Here is a 12,217-nt window from a genome sequence, read left to right on the forward strand (position 1 = left end):
TATGACCAGCATAGTATTTTCTATTCCTTCTCACTTGTTCACACCAGTCACATACTCAGAGAACTTTCTGTGATCCCATACAAATGCTTAAAACAGTGTTACCTCTTTCAAAGACAAAAATGTAAATAAAATAAATGAAAAATGTCCCCCAAAAACCTAACCTTGCGTTATGTGTCTGTCACTGTTATCACACCTACGCCTTCCACATACTGTCCTCTGTCATCAGTATAGTGGGCCACCTACTGTCCATCTCTGTTACCAGTATGGTGTTTCATCTACTGTCCTCTGTTATCAGTAGTCACGTGTCCCACCCCCACCCTTTTTTCTCAGTATATTCTACCTTGCACGTAGGTGGCAGATACCCCCTGTGAATCTCGCTACCGGTCAGCACTCTCACAGGACAAAATCAACTTGTTAAAAAAATGATATGCAATATGTCAGTCTGTTATCATATCTGCACATTGTCTAAGCGATCATTACATGCTTAGATCACTATCCCCCTTGGTTATCTAGCTAGCTGTGGCCACAGTATTAACCCCTTAAGATACTCTATCAATTTAGTACCCTCCCCCTTTTAAAACAAACAAAATTAAATAAACACAAATCAAAAACAAAACAAAAATTGGCTTAAAGAAGAAACCCACAGCCTTGAGTCAGTTATCACTGATTACCTTCCATTCATAAGAATAAAAATAAACCCAGGATTTATCTGCGCATTACTCAAGGTATATCTGATTCAATATATGTATCCAGATCAAGCAAATAGGCAACAGAAATTGCCAACAGAAAACATGGTCTAATATATCAATATGAACCTTTAAGAATAGATGTTATATTGGACTTATATCTCATCGATATATATCGCTTTTCTTATCCAAAATGTAATACTCATTAAATGAAAAAAACATTGGATTCACATTATCATTTCCTGTTTCTTCACCTAACATGGACAACTCCTTATCTCGCATTACATCAACTGAATCCATCACTTTAGAGTTTCCAACTCACAGCTGCTTTGTTTAATAAACCAAAAAAATTAAATAAAAAACACATAGCAGAAAAACATCAGTCCTACATTACGTACTTCATCTCCGCAAGACAAGAGATCAAAAAAACTTTACAATGAGATAAACTCGATCTTTCTTTGTTATAAACAATATTCCAATTAACTTTATTTATTCTGGTGGTAAAAATGAACTGTTACTTGGCTTACAATATTAGCATCTACTCCTTTAAACTCTGTATTTTAACGGACCTCTGTCTATGGATATAAAGAAATTAGCTCAAACTGTTATTGTAATCCGACTGTTTGCTAGCTCTAACAATGCAACGTATACTTAATTATTTATTAACATTTTCTTATATAAACCATATACAGTAGACAATCCGGGGGTTTCCAAACAATACAGATTATGGATAAATCATGCATTCCATTTCTTCCACATGTTGCTGGCCAGTCAACCAGAAAGAAATGTAAATGCACAACCTCCTATCTCTAATCAACAAATTATAAGCACGGGAAAACCTACAACAAATATATTCAACTTCTTTAAAATTTATAGATTGGACAAACAAAGAAACTCTAATTATCAAAACAACCGCTACAGATTAGTTACTTCAGCAATATCCTCAGCAGACAATATACACCAAACAATCCAACCGCGGTCAAAAAACAAAAACAAACAAAAAATACTGTTATTTAAAGAATTTTTTTTTTTAATAGAAAATCACTGCCAGCATAACCTTTAAATCAATATGCTTGCTATAGTCTGCACGCTTTGCAAATAAACGAAAGAAACAAGCAAGGTTGTTTAAAACTTCCTGCAAAGTTTCTCGCTGCTCTCCTTATCTATTCTCTGACACAGAGAAGAAATGGGCGATGTGGGGGGGGGGGGGGTTTAGCAAGCTGACAGTCTGCAAAATGCAGCGTTGTCTTTCCATGCCTTAAATTACGATCTATGTTTTTATAATTAATTATAATTAAAGAGCGAATTTGCTTCAAGTAATTTTTGATTACCACACTTAACAGAGATTTGAAGAAAGATAAGGGCACAAAAATGCACCAACTTTAAAAAAAAAATTATACACACATTTTTTTTTTTTTAAATAGCTATTTTTTTTTTTCCAAACTTTGATTTTCTCAATAACTGATAAAATGTGGACACCAACCATTATTGAATCTCGCTGGGGCCTCCAACTGATAACGCAGAGATTTGATTGATAAGATTAGATATGATTGATAACCCAAACCTGTATATATTTACTTTATTACCTTTAAATATAACGGCAACGCTGAAATGATTGCACACCCACACAACCTTGGGCCTTATTTTGGTTCATTCTTTCTGACAAAATCCTTCTTAGATGGACAAAACCATGTGCACTGCAGGGGGGGGGGGGGTGCAGATGTAACATGTGCAGAGAGAATTAGATTTGTGTGAGTAATTTTGTTTCTGTGCAGGGAAAATACTGACTGCTTTATTTTTACACTGCAATATAGATCTCACTTTGAAGTAAAACCCCACCCAAATCTAATTCTCTCTGCACAAGTAACACCTGCTCCACCTGCAGTGCACATGGTTTTGCCCATCTAAGAAGGATTTTGTCAGAAAGAATGAACCAAAATAAGGCCCCTTGTTAGAAAATGTATGACAATGCTTTACTTGAAAAATAGCTTCATTACAGGTATTTGCAAATGCAGACTAACACAAGAAACATAAAACTGACTAGCTAATACTTAAACAGTAATTCTAAATCAAATCAAAATGGACACCTTTCAAGGACAGTGATCAGCCATTATTAAACCTCCTTCATAATTACCTCCAGCCCCCTGTGCTTCCTTGTTCGTCCTCAACTGCCTCTCCCCTCCTTCTCTAACTCTCTCATATTTAAACCTTAATCACATTAATTAATTACTCATAAGCATTGAGTCTTATTGGAAAGCTCTGCTTTCAATCATGATGTCATAATTAACCCAACACCCAACTTCAGTGGCCTTGTGGGTCTACGCATGTGTGGCCTTGTTCCCATATAGTGATGTTTGTGGAGTCTAGGCGTCTGTCCTTGCTCCATTATACTGTCAACATCACATTCTTAAGCTTCTAAAACCAAAAACAATTCTCTATAAGAAATCACTTTTACAGCACTGTTCTGAATGATCAGCCATTTTATAATATTATTATGCAAGTCATGGTTCAACAAAATGGCTGCTGCTTCTAACAAACACCTGCTGCTTAGCGCAAAGGGTAGGCCTCATACGCCGTGGCTAGTACCTTGTGCAACAGGCTAACGCCACCTGCAGCAATAAATAACAATATTTGAGAAAACAGAGTATAACAAAAGTATAGAATTATTGATGCGTTATTTCATTTTTAACACTACTATCCTGGAAAGAAGGGGAATTAATTATTGGTGGAGACTTTAATGGTGTGTTGTTGGAGGGGCTAGATAGATCGGGACGAGGGGCCAGGACTAACACCATGGCTCCCCCCTCACCTATCTCTTTATTATTAGACTCTCTAGGTTTGTGCGATCCCTGGAGATGCCAGCATCCCACCTCCCATGAATACAATTTTTACTCCCACCCTCATGGCACTTCATCTCGTATTGACTTTTGGTTGATTGCCAACTCCCTATACCAACGTGTGGTAGAGTCTGGAATAGGTCTGATAGACCTATCGGATCATGCTTGGGTTTGGTTCACTTTCACTTTAAAAAGCCCCCTTACTACATCATATAATTGGAGATTCCCTTCCTACTTGGCCCGCTCCACTGACTTCACTCTTCATTTAAAACATGCCTTTTCAACATATGCTTCAGACAATGCACAACATGTGGAAAATATTCATTTATTCTGGGCAGCCTCTTAACCGGTGTTCAGAGGACATGTGATGGAATATGTAGCCAGGAGTCTAACTATTGCAGATTATAGCAAACGCCTGTCAGTAACGTATAATGATTTGCTTCTTAACAATTCTGAGTTAACAAAGACAGCATATAAGGAAGCCAAACAAGCCTATGACACACTGTGCATGGAAAGGGCACAATTTTCTTATGACATCTCACGCAAAAAAATTTTTCGAAGCTCAAACAAAACAGGGAGACTCCTGGCTAACTTAGTTCGCTCCCAATCTGCCCCTTTACACATATTGCAGCTTGCCACTCAGGGTGGGACATTGACCTCAAATTCTACTGAAATTTCGGAAACATTTCAGAACTACTATGAACGTTTATATGAAGCGACCACTGATAAGCCTATAGAAGGTCTACAATTTTTACAACAGGCCCAATTACCCATTCTCACTACAGAAGAGAGGGACTCACTGGTGACCCCAGTAACTGAACTAGAACCACAAGCAGTTATCAGTACTCTAACAAAGGGTAAATCTCCAGGCCCTGACGGCTTTAGTGCCTAATATTACCAACTCATGAGAGAGAGTTTAACTCCTCACCTTCTTTCCCTATTTAATTCTATGCTACAAGGCAATTCACCCCCCCCCCCCCCCCCCCCCCCCCGAATTTACAGCTGCACGTATCGTAGTGTTTCCAAAGCCGGGGAGAGACCCCAAACTAGTCCAGTCCTATCGCCCAATATCTCTCCTAAACCAAGATTTAAAAATCTTTACCACACTGTTAGCCAGGAGACTCCAACCAATACCGCATAGGATTTTACACCCAGCCCAGAATGGTTTTGTGAGGGGCCGTACTTCAGTGCATAATGTCCATACTCTAACTGCGGCAATCCTACGCTATAATTACTTGCAAAACAAAGAGGCAATTATTGTTGTGACGCTGACAAGGCGTTTGATCGCGTCTCCTGGCTTCATTTATTGAGGATATTCCAATCACAACACTTTGGAGCAGATTTCATAAACGTTTTTAATATGCTATATTCATCTCCGGAAGCATGTATAACCATTAATGGATTAAACTCACCAATGTTCAGGCTGGCCAGGGGGACGCGTCAGGGCTGCCCACTATCCCCGCTTTTATTTAATTTAGCGCTTGATCCCTTGATCCGCACCTTTTGCCAAGATACCTCGTGGCAAGGATTAAAATTGGGCAGGTCAGAGGTGAAGGTGTCAGAATTCGCTGATGATCTTTTACTGTACATTAGCAACACTAAGCACGCTCTTCCTAAATTACTAACGATACTGGATACTTTCCGCGACATGTCTGGCTTCCTAGTTAATTACCAGAAAACTGAGGCCATGGCCGTTCACCCTGAGGCCCAATCTGGATGGGGAACTACCTTCCCTTTCAGATGGACCACCGAGTTTTTAACTTATCTCGGCCTGCGCTTCTCCAATAATATAACAGACCTATATGACTTGAACTACTCTCACTTTATATCTCAAATGTTGGCCGATTTCTGAAAATGGAGACACCTGCCATTATCTTATATGGGATGATGTAGCCTTTTTAAGATGGTCTCCTTTCCCAGACTCCTTTACCCAGTTCAGATGCTCCCTTTTCTGCTGAAAGATCAAGATATTTCAAATATCAATAGAGCTATCACCAAATTTTTATGGGCTGGTAAACGTCCTAGAATTTCCCAACTGAAACTACAACAAATTCAGTATCAACCTCCCATGTATCCAAGATTATGCCCTAGCGGCCAACCTCCGATACGCAATAGATTGGGTGGGGGGTGTGAATAACTACACATGTAGAGCATTAGATCCGTCATTTCTCCAAGATTATACGTTAGACGCATTACTATTTTTGTCGCCCACATCGGTCCCGACACATATTAAAGAAAATCCTCTACTCTATGCATCCTATAGGGCTTGGCGCACTATACGCAAACGACTACACCTGCCACTTAATGTTTCAATACATACACCGTTAATTCATAACCATGACTTCCAGGGTGGAAACCCGGACCCTATATTCACTACTTGGCATCTCCAGGGCCTCCGATCGATATTCCAATTTTTAGACGAAGGTTATTCCAGGCCTCTTACTCTCTTGCAACTGAAAGAGCGCTTTCCCCAAATGCAGTTTCCCCTGTTTGCCTATTTTCAGGTCAGGAGCTACTTGACAAAAATTTTGCCCAAACTATACAGGGAAGGATCAGACAGAGCCTTTGACCTTATGATAGTGTACAGAAAGGGAGAACAAATACCCACCTCTACACTGTATAGCCATGTCCGCACTACCCTGGACCTTTCTAAGGTCAAAAAAGGACTGACGCACTGGAGTGCGGCCTTTCCGGATATACCAATAGAATCTATCATCAAAGCAACAATGGGCCAGATGTACTAAGCTTCAAAAGTGATAAAATGGAGAGTGATAAACAACCAAGCAATCAGCTCCTGCCTGACATTTTTCAAACATAGTCTGTGACATGGCAGGTAGGAGATGATTGGCTGGCTGTTTATCACTCCCCATTTTATCACTTTTAAAGCTTAGTACATCTGCCCCAATATCTCTAAATAAATTACTTGTTTCATCATCTTATGCTGAGATGCAAATAAAATTTTTACAAAGGGCATATTACACACCTAAACATCAGAGCCAGATTAAGGTCTAAATGGGCCTGGAGCTGAAAATGAACAAGGGCCTATTATGCGCAATAATAGGGGTTGTGGCCAGCACCTAATAATGTGGGTGGCGTGACCAGTGTTCTGTTTGGGTGGTCTGCTCATGAGTGTGTCTCTATTTTTGTAAATACTTTCAACTAATTATATATACCTGGAAAATGTAGGGGGCTGGCATAAGAAAAATGCAGGGAGATATATTGGTGGGTGCCCTCCAAAGGTGCACCCGCAGGACGCCGATGTCCTAAAATACTTGCGGGGTGAGGCGGCACTCCAGTCATAAAAAAATACTGAAAGCCAAAACTTGGTAGACAGTATGTCAGCACCTTTTATGTGGTCACCTAAGTTTACCACACCATATACCCCTTATACAAATCATGCAACACACTAGTAACCCCTTATACTGTACTTGCTTCTTACACATTATGCCACATTGAATGAGCCAAAATTCACACCGATTGAGCAAAAATTCGCACTATGGCACACAGATTGAGTCAAAATTCACGTTATGTCACACAGATTAAGGCAAAATTCACATTTTGCCACATGGATTGAGCCAAAATACACACTATACCAGGCATGTCCAAACAGTGGCCCTCCAGCTGTTGTGAATCTACACGTCCCAGCATGCCTTGGCATAGTTTTAGCATTCCCTAATTGCAAAACTGTGGCAATGCATGATGGGACTTGTAGTTTCACAGCTGGAGGGCCATAGTTTGGACATGCCTGCACTATACCAAACAGCAATAATGCACAATATGCTTCATAAATAGGGGCATTGCGCGCCAAAGGCGCACATTAAACATTGACACCATAATGCCCATTACATGTTAAGCCTCACACCATAATCTCCATTACGTATTATGCCAAACACTATAATGCCTATTAAAAATGATGCTACATAAGTGTTGCTTACCTACATGTTCATTGCCAGGGGTTCCATGTTCATTGCCAGGGGTTCCATGTTCATTGCCAGGGGTTCCATGCTCATTGCCAAGTCATTCCATGCTCGTTGCCATGTGGGATTACATGCTCATTGCCAAGGGGAATACATGCTCTCTGTAACTGGGGGACAGTCGCCGCCAGGCAGAAATGACAGCCATTAACAGCCGGGCAGAGAGCAGGGGGCTGCCCGGCTGTATTCAGAGCACTGCATGTCCCGGCTATTTGAGATAATACCCCTTTCATACCAGAAAATGCAGGGAATATGGTCCCAGGATCATGCAGGGAAATTCTCGGACTGGCCCCTTTTACACCAGCCTAGTCCCTGCATTTTCTGGTGTGAGGGGGAGAGAAAACCACCCCCGCCCCCCTTTAAACAAACAGCTATATCTTTGGAACCAACTGACCCATTTACATGTAGGCTTCAAATGATTTTGGTCCCGTGAAACTGGGCCATTTGGTTCCAGAGACATCTGCCCTCAAACAACATGAACAGCCATGAAATGACATTTCAGAAATGAAAAAAAAAAAAAATGGTTTACCTGCAATATCTCTAGAACCAATGAACCCATATGGACCAGGTATCAGATGGAAGGCCCAGCGTTTTGCTTTTAACTGAAATCAACCTCGAGCTTCTGTGATGCCGGAGGGGGAACTGGCAGCCGTTGGAACCGGGTGTAGGCAGGGCCGGATTAACAATGGGCCTGATGGAGCTACAGCTCCAGGCCCACTGTCCAAATAGGCCCATTTTGTAGCTGAGGGCCAGGGCTTTCCAACGAACCTGGCCCCACGTCGCTAGCCTCCCGGGAACCGGAAATACCGCCAGGCAAATCTGGAACGTTTTCCCCATAGGATAACATGTTACCTGCTAATTCCAACCCCCACCTGGTTCCAACAGCTGCCAGTTCCCCCTCCGGCATTACAGAAGCTTGAGGTTGATCTCAGTAGGACCCAAATTGCTGCGCCTTCAATCTGATACCAGGCTGGTCCATATGGGTTCATTGGTTCCAGAGATAATGCGGGTAAACCAATTTTTTTTTCATTTCTGAAATGTAATTTCATGGCTGTTCATGTTGTTTGAGAGTAGATTTCTCTGGAACCAAACGGCTCAGTTTCATGGGACAAAAATCATTCGAAGCCCACTCAAAAGTCTCATGTAAATGGGTCAGTTGGTTCTGAAGATATAGCTTGTTTATTTAAAGGGGGGAGGGGTGCTTTTCTCTCCCCCTCACACCAGAAAAAGCAGGGACTAGGCTGGTGTAAAAGGGGACATCCTGGGAATGTCCCTGCATGATCCTGGGACCATATTTCCTGGTAAGTCCCTGCATTTTCTGGTGTGAAAGGGGTATTATTTCAAATAGCCGGGACCTGCAGTGCTCTGAATACAGCCGGGCAGCCCCCTGCTCTCTGCCTGGCTGTCAATGGCTGTCAATTCTGTCAGGGAACAGTGGTAAATTGGGGTAATGGACGGTCGCCTGCCAAGACACAGTTTGGCATGAATATGAATCTATATGCATGCCCAGCTGTGTCTTGGCAGTGCGACCGTCCATTACCCCCAGGAATTTCATTTCATTGCATATACAGTAGAATCTATATATATAGATTCTACATGCCTGCCTGGCTATGTGTGTTATAGTACTGTAGTGTACAAGCACCTAATGCAGTGCAGTGCATCAGGCCCTTGTGTATAACACGCTTCCTTGCTAGTTGCTTATTGGTAGGACGCAGTCTGTACTGCCAGTGTGGCACCGAGTTTTTTTGCCTGGTTCTAGGCTCCTGTCAGGGTATACCCATCTCTAGTCTAGGGAAAAAAATTTGCACAGACTGTCACTATATCATCTTGTAATACTGACCCTAATAGTTGGCAGGATGTCACATAATCAATGGCTATACCACACACAGCATGCCAGCCATTGATGATGATGATGATGATTACCATGCATGGCTGTACGTGGTACATATTTTGTACCACATACAGCCATACATGGTAATCATCATCATCAATGGCTGCCAGGCTGTGTACTTTACTAGCAGGATATACCATCAATTTCTAAGGGGCACAGTGTGTATTACAGTTATATGATTTCTTTCCTTTCAAATCAAAGTGGGTAAAAGAAAGGTACAGTATATCTAAATATATTTCAGGGTAAAAGGTAAAAAAGTTCCCTGACCCCTGGTCTAAGAGGTACATGATAAATACATATGTGAAATGAAGTATGAAATAAAAATAGCAGAGGGCTACCTGGTGCCAGACCCCAGAAAGAACACTTGCTGGTGACAGTACATTTTTATTATTACCTTTTGAGTGCCGATGTAACCAACATCACAGGCAGTTGTCCTAATCTAGCATAACTAGGGGGTACTCTTTACCTAGCACGGCGCCCACGATGTCCATCGCGGTCATTGGGGGTAAAAAATCGCGGGCATCGTGGCCATCGCATGCACTAAAAAAAATGGGTGCGACGCGATGCCCGCGATTTCCCATAGGGATTAATGTTAAAAGTGTGATTGGACGCGATTTTACTGTTCAATGCCTCAATGCCCGCGATTTTTCCATAGGAAACAATGTTAAATGGGCCACAGAGCCCAAATAGTCCCCCTGAAGTCTGAAATGGACCCCACAATTGTTAACGCCACCCCACGATCAACGTGAACCCGAAGCGTGGCGACCTTTTTATACCACCCTCCGACCTTTTTATACCCCCACTATCCACGTCGGCGTGGAGTTGAGAATAGAATAGTGTGGCGAGCCCGAAGTGTGGCGAGCGGACGCGGATACCTGTGAAGCCCGCGAAGGGACGCGTTTACCTGTGAAGGTATCCGCGTCCCCTCGCTGCGCTCGCCACACTATTCTATTCTCAACTCCACGCCGACGTGGATAATGGGGGTATGAAAAGGTCGGAGGACGCGTACCGCCGCCCCTCGTGGGCTCGCTGCGCTCGCCACGCTTCGGGTTCACGTTGATCGTGGTTGGCGTTAACAATTGTGGGGGCCATTTCAGACTTCAGGGGGACTATTTGGGCTCTGTGGCCCATTTAACATTGTTTCCTATGGAAAAATCGCGGGCATTGAGGCATTGAACAGTAAAATCGCGTCCAATCACACTTTTAACATTGTTCCCTATGGGAAATCGTGGGCATCGCGGGCATCGCGTCGCACCTGTTTTTTAGTGCATTTGATGGCCGCGATGCCCGCGATGGGCGCCGTGCTAGGTAAAGAGTACCAACTAGGGCAGCATGGACAGTATAATGGTTAGCATTACTGCCTCACAGCACTAGGGTCATGGGTTCGATTCCCACCATTACCCTAACTTTGCTGAGTTTGTAAATTCTCCCCATGCTTGCGTGGGTTTACTTCGGATACTCCAGATTCCTCCCACAATCCAAAAATATACAGGTAGGTTAACTGGCTTCCAACAAAATTAACCCTAGAATGTCTGTGTGTGTGTGTACATGAAGTAGGGAATATAGATTGTAAGCTCCACTGGGGCACGGACTGATTTGAATGTTCAAATATTCTCTGAAAAGCGTTGCAGAATATGTATGCGCTATATAAGAAACTGTTTATAAATAATAAATAAATAAACTTGGGGCTTCCTAGTTTTGACAACTTATAATAATTACAATGAATATGTATTTAATTAATAAACTTTATCACACACAAAATGACACTGTGTATTGTTTATTGGATGATGCATTACAAGAAACAGTATCCTTTAGCCTGGGTCCATGATGAAGTTATATGCGGTATGCTACTTGTGGGTAGACTGTATGTACTGGTTGTCTCAGGGGACACAGTGTGTGATGTCTTCAGATACCGATTCTTTATTCGTGAGATTCTTCTTTTTCAAATCCTGTGACAGAAAGAGTTAAATCCAAGTATGTTATAAAAGGGCACAATACATTGACAAAGATGCGCAAACCCTTGTTTTTGTTCTAAATCGTCAACATGTTTTATTTTTGCAAAACCACCCAAGTCTTTTGGGTTTGGTTTTGGATCTTAAAATGGATACACACTAAGATTATATTTTTAATCTGACTGGTTGGAAAGAAAATGTGGTATTTCCTTGGAGCAAGTGACAATTGACCATTTGTTCCAAACATGGAAAACAGACAAAAATGGTCATTCAGACAAATTGTTTGAAGCATTTTGATTTAACCAACTTAAGCAAATTAGCTATTGGGAGCAAATAGTTTATTGTTATTTGTTCCCAGATATTAACAGATTTTCTTTTTAACCAGCCAGAGTGGAAAAATAATCTTATAGTGTGTATCCATCTTAAGTTTCTATAAAAATGTAGAAAAATTGTGGCAAACAGTGAAACTCATGTAACAGATGCGTTTTTATTACTACAGTATTAGGAACATCAAAACCACTAATTTCCAGTCATTTCTAGTAATTACACCCACCTTACCATACAGTACACTCTCTTGTGTGAAATGTCACCTGAAATAATGAGAGGGACTTACATGCGATCCAAACCCAAAATTCAGTTTTTACATCTAAGTTCCGAACTTGAGGTAAGACCTGACTAGGGCCTCGGTTCACTCACCTCCCCAAAAGTGATCTTAGCCAGGTCTAAGTTATAGACAAACCTTGGAAGAAACACCACTTGGACTGAGAAATGCTGGAATCGTAGCAGCAGCCTTTCTGTTCACACTGCTCCCTGGTAATACCTGGATGCCCACAATCTGCCCTCTCGGAGACACCGACTTTGCAGTGACCTTTCACTG

The 12,217-nt window shown here is 41.8% G+C and overlaps 1 protein-coding gene across 1 annotated transcript in view; it reads right to left on the minus strand.

Moving 5' to 3' along the window:
- Window positions 1–11,149: 11,149 nt before the first annotated feature.
- LOC146009233 (alpha-1-inhibitor 3-like) overlaps window positions 11,150–12,217 on the minus strand; it is a 127,888-nt gene continuing 126,820 nt past the window's right edge. The window contains exons 36-37 of the mRNA XM_083149394.1: window positions 12,080–12,214; window positions 11,150–11,337 (exon numbers count right to left, since the gene is read on the minus strand). Of these exons, the coding sequence (XP_083005520.1) occupies window positions 11,309–11,337; window positions 12,080–12,214 (164 nt within the window). The 3' untranslated portion in view covers window positions 11,150–11,308. The remainder of the gene's footprint in view (window positions 11,338–12,079; window positions 12,215–12,217) is intronic.

The sequence above is a fragment of the Crinia signifera genome, chromosome 6, assembly GCF_055691185.1.
Source record: "Crinia signifera chromosome 6, ASM5569118v1, whole genome shotgun sequence".
Taxonomy (NCBI): domain Eukaryota; kingdom Metazoa; phylum Chordata; class Amphibia; order Anura; family Myobatrachidae; genus Crinia; species Crinia signifera.